The following is a 12,136-nucleotide window of genomic DNA, read 5'->3' as shown; positions in this document are numbered from 1 at the left end:
TTAATCACGATTAATCGTTTGCAAAATAAAAGTCTGCGTTTACGTAATATATATGTGTGTGTTCTGTGTATAATAATTATGTATATATAAATACACACACATATAGGTATAAAGTTTAGAAATATATGCATGTATTATAAATATATATATTTATATATATTTTATATTACATATAAACATAAATATTTTATATATAAATATAACATTTTTCTTAAATATATACATGAATGTGTGTGTATTTATATATACATAATTATTATACACAGAACACACACATATATATTACGTAAACGCAGACTTTTATTTTGCAAACGATTAATCGTGATTAATCGTTGCAGCCCTACAAAATAATTTAAATGTGAGCTATTTATCAGCTATTGGCCATAAAAAAGAAAATAATGGCTTACTGATATTGGCCAATACTGGAATTTTAATATTGATAGATCCTCAAAAACAATTAATGAGAAGCCACAGTGTATATATGATGTATATGTGTATATATATAGAGCTGCAGCAAAGGAGAGGAGACTTTATTAGTAAATTTTAAAAATACATTTCTGTATGTTTCTTCACACAAAACTATCATATGACTTCATAAGATTTATAATATAGTGCATATGTACAACTTTTATGGTGCTTTTTGTCACTTTTGATGGTTGACAGCCCCTGGTCACCATTTACTTACATTACATGGAAAACAGCTGCATGAACATTCTGCTAAACTCCATTTATGTTCCACAGAAGAAAGTCATACAGGTTGGAACAACATGATGGTGAGAAAATGACAATTTTTCGAACTATCCCTTTCAAAAACAGTAATTTCTACAAACCACAAAATTCTCAATACCAATGTTCTCTGTAAGCATGTTTTTCTGCTGGTTGAACTCATCCAGGTCCTCATATCCTCTCAAAGCCAAAAGCACCTGCTGGGAATAACCTACTTCCAACAATCCAACAAAAACTACATGGGCTTTAAGTGAAACTGACAATGGCCATGACACCTGCATACGTTTCATCTGAAATTCCCTTTAAAATGAGTCCTCTGGTGTAAAGGTGAAGTGAGGTGAGAATGTGAGGAAATACATTCGTTTCACATCCATTTTTACCTTCCAGCACCAAGTGCTTTCTCTAAGATGCCCTGACCTGGACCGAAACGGACAGCTCAACAGAAAAATAAATAACACTTAAAAATCACTCACTTTAGTTCCCAGCAATGCTGAGGAGACATTTGAAGGATCAGGACAGAGGATCACAAATATCAGCATATAAATGTTTCACACCAGAAATCAAATTGACTAAGTTTACTCTGAGGACTATGTAAAAGAAAAGAAAAGGAGATTTGATGGAAAATGACTCAACACTATTTATATCTAATCGCTGCCAAGCAGGAGTCCAGTTAAAATAACTGTAATCTTCTCCATCTAATGCAGTGAAGATAAGACAGGGTGCATTATTGCTTATGAAACCACAACAGGCTGCTCGTCCATGTGCTATGGGCCAATTAAATGTCTCATAAACAACTTCACAACGGTGTCAAAAACTCTATTACAAAGGTCTTGTTGGACATGAATTCAGAATAAATGCCAAAGATCAAGAAATGCTGGCGTTCAAAGTGCTTACCGTGCTGCAGAGAGACACCTGAAAAATATTGCCGTCACTGCCTCCACAGAAAAGGAAATACTCGCAGGGGTCAAAGGTCACTGACATGATGCCAACGTCAAAGAGGACGGATAGGAGCATCTCCCCAGAGGAAATTTCCCAAACCTATGACATGAGGAGAGAGAAAGACATGAAGTCAATAAAAATAAGGATGTCCAAGATTAAAACTACAGTCTTTTTTGAAACACGAGGCAATTTCGAAGAATTTTTTTAATGTTCCTTTTATCCTTTTAGACTTCTTAAAATACACCTTGATTACGTTAGTGTATAAATCATAGTCTATATATATATATATTTTTTTTTTTTTTTTTTTTTACATTTTATGCTAAAAAGACATTTTATAAATAACAATTTTTAAAATCCTAAATATTGCTTTTTATATGAAGCTTACTATAAAAATGTCACAATTTATGATATGATACTGGTCATTCTTTTCCATTGTGAGGCTTTCAAGCTTCAGAAAGGGTACAAAAGAACCATAAAAGTTTCATATGAAAAGAGGCCTTTATTCAACTCTATCAAGTCACACAACATGAGATGAGGGATATTTCCCTGAAAGCCAATGCTAGGGATACACTTTGCGAACCGTACAGCTCTATCAGTGAGCAACAAACCAACAATCGTGACTGCTTTTCACTGTATCTGGTAACTTCAATCATGTAAACGTCAACACTGTTTTGCTAAAGTTCTACCCACATGTTAACTTGTTAACAACATGTTAACACCACATTGGCCCTGGTTTTACACAACTGGAAAACTGTATACAGGGTTGTAGCATGCCCCCACATTGAGTACTCAAATCACATATCTGTTATGCTAATTAAAGCATAGAGACCATTTTGAAATTTGCCAAACCGGTTCAAAAACAGATCACAGTATGGCCAGAGTATGCTACCTCAATGCCCCAGGACTGCTTTCAGGACACAGAATGAAACATTCAAAAAGGGACTAACCAACAACAGTCACACAAACCTGCAAAGATACACTGGAACAGTCATTGCCTACATTAAGAAGTGCACTAATGATGTGACAGTCACCAAGACCATCAACCGCACGTGCCAACCAGAAGCCATGGCTGACAGCAGAGGTCTGGTGGGATGCTGAGGACCTGAGATTTATTTTGTATTTTTGTATTGAGACCAGGAGATAAAGCATCCCTCAAGAGACAATCTGCCCCATGGCACCAACAAGGCGAAACAGTTGTATGCAAAAAAAAAATGTAAAAAAAATTAATTAATCATTCAGACCATTACTGACTACAAGCCCCTGCCACAGGCCTGTGATGATGAAACATCCCTCCTAAATGCACTCAACCAATTCTATGCACGGTTTGAAATGCAGAATTACATAGTTGCACAGAAAAGACCATCACTTCCTAATGAACAGGTGATCTATTTGTCTTCATTTAATGTAAGGAATACCCTATCTAGGATTAACCCATGCAAAGCTGGGAGTCCTGACAACATACCTGGACATGTACTAAGAGACTGTGCCGAACAGCTGACAGATGTTCTTACAGACATCTTCAACACCTCACTGAGCCAGGCTGTCATCCTCACATGTCTCATCACCACCACCAGTACCACAGAAGTCATCCATGACTACTTTCCCATAACACTGAACCGGATCATGAAGTACTTTGAGAGGTTAGTCATGCATCAAATCAAGTCCAGTCTCCCTAACAAACTCTACCTGCTCCAGGTTACTTACTGTCCAAACCATTCTATGGACAATGTAATATCCTCCTCACTCCACAACAGCTCATCAATAACCTGAACTTGGTGGGCATCCACCCCTCAGCATCACTAAATCCCTGGAGGTGCACACCTTGACCACCTCTGTTGACAACCTAGAACACACACTACATCATTCTCCAAGCAGTGCCTCCACTTGCTCCATAGGCTGAAAGGAGCAAGTCGCCCTCCATCCATCCTCACCACACTCTAAAGGGGAAACCCTTGAGAGACTGTTGACCAGCTGGTATGAAGACTGCAGCGCCACAGTACTCTACAGTGGACAGTGCATATTATAGTGCAAAGATCTTTGGTATACCAATACTCTCTCTCAGTGTATATGCACTGGACACTTTAAAAACCTCAATGCCATCCAGACTCACCTGGAAAACACATATGTTTACATGAACATACATCACATTTGTTTGAAGCACTTATGTCACATCTGCTTGTATTTTTTATAATGTGTTTTTTGTAATGTCTCGATCATATTTTTAAGTTTACTAAGTATGAATGCTAATGTCCCTATGTCCTTTTGCACGGTTTCTGTTTGCACTCAATTTTTCTTTTGTAGAGTCTGCACTACGTGTTGTTAGAAAATAAATGTATATGCTTGTATGTTTAGTTAGATTACCTCTTTTTTATACAGGTTGTGTGTATTTATACATGTAACAGTGTTCCTGTGAGGCACGACATTTAAGAATGTAATTAAAATCTTGATCTTTGTGAGAGTTCATGAGAGAAATTGTGATATCTGATTTGTGAACGAAATATTTTTTTGCATCAGATCTTCCAATGTGATTCAGATGGATAAAAAAAACTTAAATCATTAATTTTTTATTTTTGCATTGATCATTCTAGAAACGAATCATGAGAGAGGCAGACAGAGAAAAGAATAAAGAGACACAGATAAGAGTGAATACAAGACAAAGACTTAACCATCACTCTGTGAATGTCAGGATTGTGCTTCCCTCAGGATGATATAATCCACAAAAGATCTCCATCTCTCCAACATCTACACCTTTCTGTTCCAACTTCCAGCATAAATGGCAACACTTTTGCCAAAAAGTCTGATGGTCTCTTATTGGTTCAGGGGTAATGCAGTGTTATCGTCTCAGAGAAAGTGCTGAAGTGGACATTAGACAGCTCAGAACTGGAAAGCTCAAGTTCTCTGCAGTGAGTTTGCTGAGCCAACAACACAAACTTTTAGTTCAAGTGAAAGGTCTATTCTTGCAGAGCTAGAGAACAACCATTATTCACTAATTTACAGCTACTTTTTAAAGGATCTTCAATCAATGGAAATATAAAATGTAAGTGGAAGTTTTCTACTTAGTGAGCAAAAACATACTGTGTGTAAGCTTGTGCAATAAGAATTTAACAGAGGAGCTCTGACACCCTTTCCTGCACTAGTCCAGCTTGATTGATGTCCCATCATAAAGAAGACAAACTGACCGTAAAATAATTTTGGCTGAAAAGGACCAATGCCCATGACCCTGTCATAAAATGTCAAGAGCGAAAGGAAACTGCCCATTATCGGATAGTCACTTTTACTGACTGAGAAAAGAGATGTGGAACAGTATAAGTATAAATCTATAATTACAATAATTTTAATAATTCTAAAAAAAAAAAAAACTTTTTAAATGTAATATTACAGTTAAAATAATTGTATTATATTAATTATAATTTAATAAATATGATTAAAATTATAGATGTATACTTATTTATAATTATAGAATGTAAAAATAGCTATTTAAATTTAATTTAAATGAATGCTAAGTTTACACAATTAACTGACAATTAAATTAAAAAGATTATATATATTAACATAATAATTCAAATTTTGAAAACTGAATGAGCCCTTATGAGAAACCATAGGCATAAAAGATTACTTCTAAACTTGTAGAGCAAAGGTCATGTAATGTTCAACTAAATTAACTGCCCATAATAAATCAGGTTGTCCAATGTTCTGGTCAAAGGTCATGCGGTGGGCAGTTCCTGCCTGAACTCTGTTCTAGTTTGTCAAACCATGCAGACGTCAGACATTTTTAACCACATCATTAAACACCCAAAAGTGATCGGTCTGCAGTTTGACACAGAGACACCTCTCCATCCCTCTTGTGCTAACAAGCCCAGCTCTTTGTGCGACATGACCTCCCAAAATCCCCTCACGGCAATGACAGACAGAATAATTCATCTAAGATGACTGACAGGCTGTAATCCACTGTAGCTCAAGCTATTGAGCTCAGATGACTAATGAACAACAGTGGGACGGATTAAACATCAAAATGATCAACATGACTGATGGCAATCTGATAGCGACCACTTTGTCTAAAGGGGACAGAACACAAATGGGAGGGAGTGACTGGAACCAACAAATATCATGATTAGAGTTCAGAAATAAAAAAAACTTAAGAAGCAGCATTATGGTACACTCCTGGGCAAAAAAAGGGGCCAAGCCCAAAATGTCTAAACAGTAAGCTTTTTATTGTCTTAAGCAGGGGTTCTCAACAGGCGGCCCACGGGCCGCATCTGGCCCCTCAGCATTAAATTTGTGGCCCGCATCATGCTACATATAAATGTGTTTTTATTATAATTTGCGTCCAAAATTAGCGTGAAAATTACTTTGTTTTTTTAGACGTACACTAGGGTAGGCGTACAGTGCTCGTGACACTGTAATCATCAGCAGAGAACGCGTATAGTGTACACGCGCAGCAAAGTTTTTCTAACCGCAAAGAACAATATAAACTGAAGGCACATAGTTTTTGCACTAATTTAGTTTGTCCACATGGTGTCAGCACTGAAACGGGCTGTTGTTTCAGTCTGAAAAGAAACGGATAAAGCCGAGTTCAGACTGCACGATTTTCAAAGTAGTCGGGTCACTGTTCTTTTCACACTGCATGACTATGTTGGCCAGCATTCAGTCGCTGCTGTGTTCATACTGCACGATGGATCGGCGACAGAAGGTTTCACACTGCATGACTTTACAAAAGGAAGAATCGCCGACAACTCTGTCTGGCACACAAACTACGTTTCACAACCAAACACACGCGAGATGTGACAAGGAAACAACGCAAATCACGCGTGCAAGACCGGAGTTATTATTATTATTATTATTAAAAACGGTACCCCGCAAGAAGCCTGCAATACGAATTGCCTGTGCGCTGATTTGCAGCGAAAACAAGAAAAATAAAAGAAGAATATGGAGGAGGAAATGGTTGGGGAGACTGTAGATTGTGTGTCCTGCAACGAGAGTTAGAGGAAAATACATAACTTTTCAATGTGCTGCTGTTGCGGATGGTCAAGCAAATGTTTGTGCTTTGTTTCGGTTTGATATAATTGTAATGTTTATCTGAAACAAAGCCATGCTTGCTGATATTGTGATCTATAACTCCCCGCTGCTCTGTATCTTTCTCTCTCATTGGCTGTCGGTCATCGCCGATGTAGTTTTCAGTCAGAACACTTTTCACACTGCAGGATTTTGAATCGCCGACAGGTCCAGATATTTAGCATGCCAAATATCTCACGGGTGTCGGCGACTCGTCGGCGATTCTCTCATATCGCGTCTTTGCTCATTCTCACTGCGTGATTGTCACTCGCGTGAACGAACACCGATTTGCCTTTGATTTCGGGCATTTGTCGGCGATTTCTCAAAACCTGTCGGCGAGCCAAAATCGGGGCTAAAATCGTGCAGTCTGAACTCGGCTTAAGACAGAACAAGAGTAACAACAAACACAATAGCCGACCGTGTTGAAGAGCGCTCATTTGAGGGGATTAAAAGATAACAGCAACTCTAATTTTAAACAAGTACAAAGACATTTTATTGTAACTATTTGAGCAAAAAAAAGACTAGACAAGCATGAATCTCTCTAGTGCGCATGTGTCGAGCACTTGTGTTCGTGAACGCCATCAAAGGCTCGAGACTGTGTGCGCGCAAGTAAAAAACAAAGTAACCTTATTTTTCCATGATGAAATGCAGTTGACATTCCTCAAACTTTGCAGTGTGTAAGTTGCCGAGCATCATGAAAAACAAACCTTTTATTCTTAATGTCAATGTATTATAAACAGAAAGCAAGCAGCGCTCCCATTACAGATCTGTCATCACATCATTGAGCTCACGGAGAATATCTTATTTATCATGTTTACAACTTTGGTTATAGTTAGATAATTCATGAGATTGTAATTGAACATAAAAAAAGTTTTTGGATTCTTACCAAATTAAAAGGTAGGTAATAATAATACAAATAATAAAACGTTTATTCACGGAGTATAAATAGGTGCTATAAAAAAAGTGCAATGTTTTCGTCTTACGGACAAACTCTTATCAGCCAGTGAACAACAGCCAGACCTTAAATTTCTTGTGAAAACAATGCAGACATTTCAAATGAATAAGGATTTCTTTTCATCAGTTCTTGTTTTTCTTTATGCATTTGTACATTAAGAATACAGTAAGACAAGCTATTAATCATTTTTTTTAAATGCCACTTATCATGTTAAGTGACACTTTAAAAAGGACACCATACTATTAAGACTTAGCTAGATAATAAACTGCACTTTTAGTAAATAAACAGTAAAACTACAAATATTGTCTTAAGTAGGCCTAAATAAAAGTCTTACGATCCAAGTTATAATTTGTGGCCCTTCGCGTTTCATTTGGTTAAAATGCGGCCCTCTTGGCCTCTGAACTTGAGTACCCCTGTCTTAAAGGATTAGTTCACTTTAAAATTGAAAGCTTTACTCACCCTTAAGCCATTCTAGGTCTATATGCCTTTCTTCTTTCTGATGAACACAATCAGAGTTTTATTAATAAATATCCTGACACATCCAAGCTTTATATTGGCAATGAATGGGACCAATAGAGTATGTAGAGCAGGGTTCCTTAAAAGGCAGCCCATAGGCCGGAGAGAAAAAATTTTTGGCCCGTGCTGAAAGAGTGTTGTCAAGGTAACGTCAGCATAAGAACATCGCTGGTGCGTGGAGCAAAACGACCATTCTCAGATCATTCCTATGAAAGTTGAGCTTCACGCTCGCGCATGAACGTGAAGCTCAACTTGCATAAGACAGAAATGAAAATGTTTGCTCTGCTTTACTCTCCATGCCAGTGGATATGCATCGCTCTGACAATGAAAACACGGCGAGTATGAAGAAAAGAAAAGTGGACACGGAAAACAAACGATTCAAATGTGAATGGACTGAACAATTCCATTTTATTTTCCTGACCACCACAAAACAAAGCCAGTGTGTTTGTTATGCATGCAGATGGAGGTGGTAAGGCCATTTCAATGCATTGCACAGCAGTTTTAACTGCAGTTATCCAGAACATTCTGAGAAACCAAAGGTAACAATTGGTAGCAGCTTACAAGCAATCAGTTGCTCTCATAGCAGACATGGAGACACAGTTTTCTTATTCATTTGGGTAAGAAAAATGTCCATATTGAACTGAATTGTTTGAACTTGAATGCAGACATTTGGAAGGGAGTGGTGAACTGCAAGATGCATTACACTTTCTTCATAAGTTGGCAGATATTTTACTTTATAACTATATATGGATATTTTTCCTTACACAAACGCATCGCTTCACTTCAGAAGGCCTTTATTATATGTATTCGTCCTCATGGTTGGTTTGCAGTGATCGACCTGAAGGACGTGTACTTTCATATCTCGATTCTACCTTGACACAGGCTGGCTCAGTTGCATGCTCAGTTGTGCGAACACAGGGACCTGGCACTTCAGCACCTCAGCCCTCTGGGGCTTCGGGTCAACTGAGAAAAGAACAAACTCTCCCGTGCAGAGGATTTTTTTCCCTTTGAGGAAGGATCTGCTTTCTCAGAGACAAGGCACCCTTTGGTACCTGCCTCCAGACCTCTGGAACCTCTGGAACACGTGGGTGTGGCCTCTGCAGGACGAGGAGGTCTTAGGAGATGTACTTCCACTGGTGGTAGACACCATCACTTCAGCGAGAGTGCCCTCTTCAATGTGCGCCTTTGCTTTGAAGTGGAACCTGTTCGTTGAGTGGTGTTCTTCTCTCCAAGAAGACCCCTGGAGATGCCGGATCAGAGTCATGCTTTCTTTTCTGCAGGAAGGGTCAGAACTAAGGCTGTCTCCCTCCACCCTAAAAGTGTATGTTGCCGCTATTGCCGCACATCACAATGCAGTAGACGGTAAGTCGCTGGGGAAGCATGACTTGATTATCTGGTACCTTAGGGGTGTGAGAAGATTAAATCCTCCTCGCCCTCATCTCGTACCCTCTTGGGATCTCTCTTTGGTCCTCATGGCCTCACAGGCAGAACCATTCAAACATTAACACCTTAGACAAGCTCTTTAACTGCTATTGTGGACAGCAGAAGGGGAAGGCTCAAAACAAAGGCTCTCCCACTGGATAGTGGATGCAATTATTTTGACTTACCAAGCTCAAGGGCAGCCGTGCCCTCTGGGAGTGAGGGCTCACTCTACGAGGAGTGTAGCATCCTCCTGGACGTTGGCTCACGTTGCTTCCTTAGAAGACATCTGTGGAGCTGCAGGCTGGGCGACACCTAACATGTTTGTGAGATTTTACAATCTCCGTGTAGAGCCTGTGTCTTCCAGGCCCAGCACTTGTGAGTATGCCCAAAGTCAACCCCTGTGTTAGGCTAGTTGCAGATGTGTTGTATTCTTCTACGGTAAGGCTTCCCTCACTGCAAACCTGTGTCTTCCCCTGGCAGAGCTGCTCTGCCAACTCTGCCTGGTATAGATTCACCCTAACTAAGCTACCACCGAGACCTTTCCATATGTAGTACTGCCCTAACTGCACAGTCCATGTGTGTAATTTTCACATGATACATGCAGGATGTGGTTTCCGTAACATCCCTTTCGGGAGTACACTTTCCCAGTGTTATCCAGAATGTCTCATTGTATGGAGCAGCAGTGCTAGACACTTCTCTGTCTAAGCCCTTTCCTTCATCTGCCTCAGCAGGTGCAGAGGGATTTGGTGGCTTATGCAGGGCACTGGAAGGCGCTGAATTCGTAACTATGGTGTGCTCACTTCATTTTTCCTTGTGTGACTGATGTATGCGTTTTGCGCATGAGCCGCACACACCTCAAAACTAATCACTCTAATGATGATCTTGCTTAATCGACCATCTGTAAGTTTTATCGATTAAATTATTATATTTAAATGATCGTCAATTAATCGTTAGCACCCCCAGTCTTAACCACAAATTATTGGTCAGAAAATTAGCAAAATATTTGAAAAACGGCTTGCTTCCCTCAATTGAAAAGTTGTTATCTAAAGAGGAATGATCAGATGTTATTTTTCTACAAGACAATGCCCAAATTGCAAAAACAACTAAGAAGTGGTTTGAGAACAAGTCCATCAGGCTGATGGTTTGGCCTGGTCAGAATACAGATTTGAGTCCTATAGTAAATATTTGAAGAGTTTATTTGCAAAAACAGATAACTCCATTTTTATGAATTCTCACAAATCATGTTTTTTTTATTGTGCATTCCAAGTAATAACAATCAAACTGCAGTTGGGCTGTTTTGATTAAGTAATGATAACTCTAAAAAATACATGTAAATTAAAAAATTAAAATTCATTGAAAGTATGTTTTATATATATATTAAAAGTTTGTTTTTTAGCAAAAGCAGATAACTCCAACAGTCGTTTTTTGGCAAAAGCAGATAACTCCACATTTCATGTTTCATAGTTAAACAAAACCCAAGTAATTGCATTTAAAACACTCTCAAACACACATGTGCACACAAACGCACACACACACCCACCCACCCACGCGCACACACACACACACACACACACACAAACAGATCGGCACACACACACACACACACACACACACACACGCTCTCTCTCTCTCTCTCTCTCAATCAAACACACACACACAGATCGGCACACAAGTACACACACACGCACTCATCCACACACGCACGTGCGCGCGCGCGCACACACACACACACACACAAGCAAAAGGACAACCAATTTTTCAGCATGTAAGTCGTGTATGGTGTACAAGGACTTACAGGAGTCGAAATCATAAATCCTCGATCACTTTTAGTGAGCTTTGATAAAACTTCCCTCAGCTAGCGCGTCTTTTTGAAGTGACTAGAAGCCTTGTCACCTGACCTGAATACTGCGTGCTGATTCGCTAAAACGGACTTATCGGTTTCTGTCTGTACACAAACAAGGGCGCTTGTCGGCTTCTGCTGTAAAACGTGAACTTGCATGCCTGAAAGTGGGCAAAACCGGCTCTTCTGACAAAATGGATTTAGGGTACAGAACGTGCTATATATGGAGAATAATGCACAGCACTTAGTTCATTTTTTTTTAAAAAATGGCGTTTATCGGTTTTTGCAAATGAACTCTTCAAGTCAAACGAACTGGGAGACATTTCTCAACTACTTATAAATGCTTGAAGCCATCAACATTGAGTGGAACAACACTGACTCTTCTTCCTTTAAAAAGCTGTCTGCAAGTTTACACACACAGCATAAACATTTTAAGAAAACAAAGGGGAATGCTCTTCCAAGTTACTTAATCAATAGTATTTGTGCAATTCTTGCTAATTTCCTGACCATTGATTTGTGGTTAAAATGGTTAAGACAAATAAAAGACCATAAATATGTAGCATTTTCTGGCTTGGCCAAATTATTATTTTATTTATTTATGTATTTTTTTTTGTGTATATATTTTGTCATTGATAAGTGACATCTGTGCATCTCCACTCTTGAAAAGCACCACTTTCCACTGAATT

At 38.9% G+C, this 12,136-nt stretch overlaps 1 protein-coding gene across 1 annotated transcript in view; it reads right to left on the bottom strand.

Moving 5' to 3' along the window:
* Positions 1-12,136, bottom strand: part of wdr18 (WD repeat domain 18) — a 94,489-nt gene that overhangs the window by 42,599 nt on the left and 39,754 nt on the right. Inside the window, exon 5 of the mRNA XM_067387390.1 lies at positions 1,621-1,764. Coding sequence (XP_067243491.1) covers positions 1,621-1,764 — 144 coding nt within the window. The remainder of the gene's footprint in view (positions 1-1,620; positions 1,765-12,136) is intronic.

Source organism: Chanodichthys erythropterus, chromosome 6, assembly GCF_024489055.1.
Source record: "Chanodichthys erythropterus isolate Z2021 chromosome 6, ASM2448905v1, whole genome shotgun sequence".
NCBI lineage: Eukaryota > Metazoa > Chordata > Actinopteri > Cypriniformes > Xenocyprididae > Chanodichthys > Chanodichthys erythropterus.
This window is presented reverse-complemented; position numbering and strand designations above follow the sequence as displayed.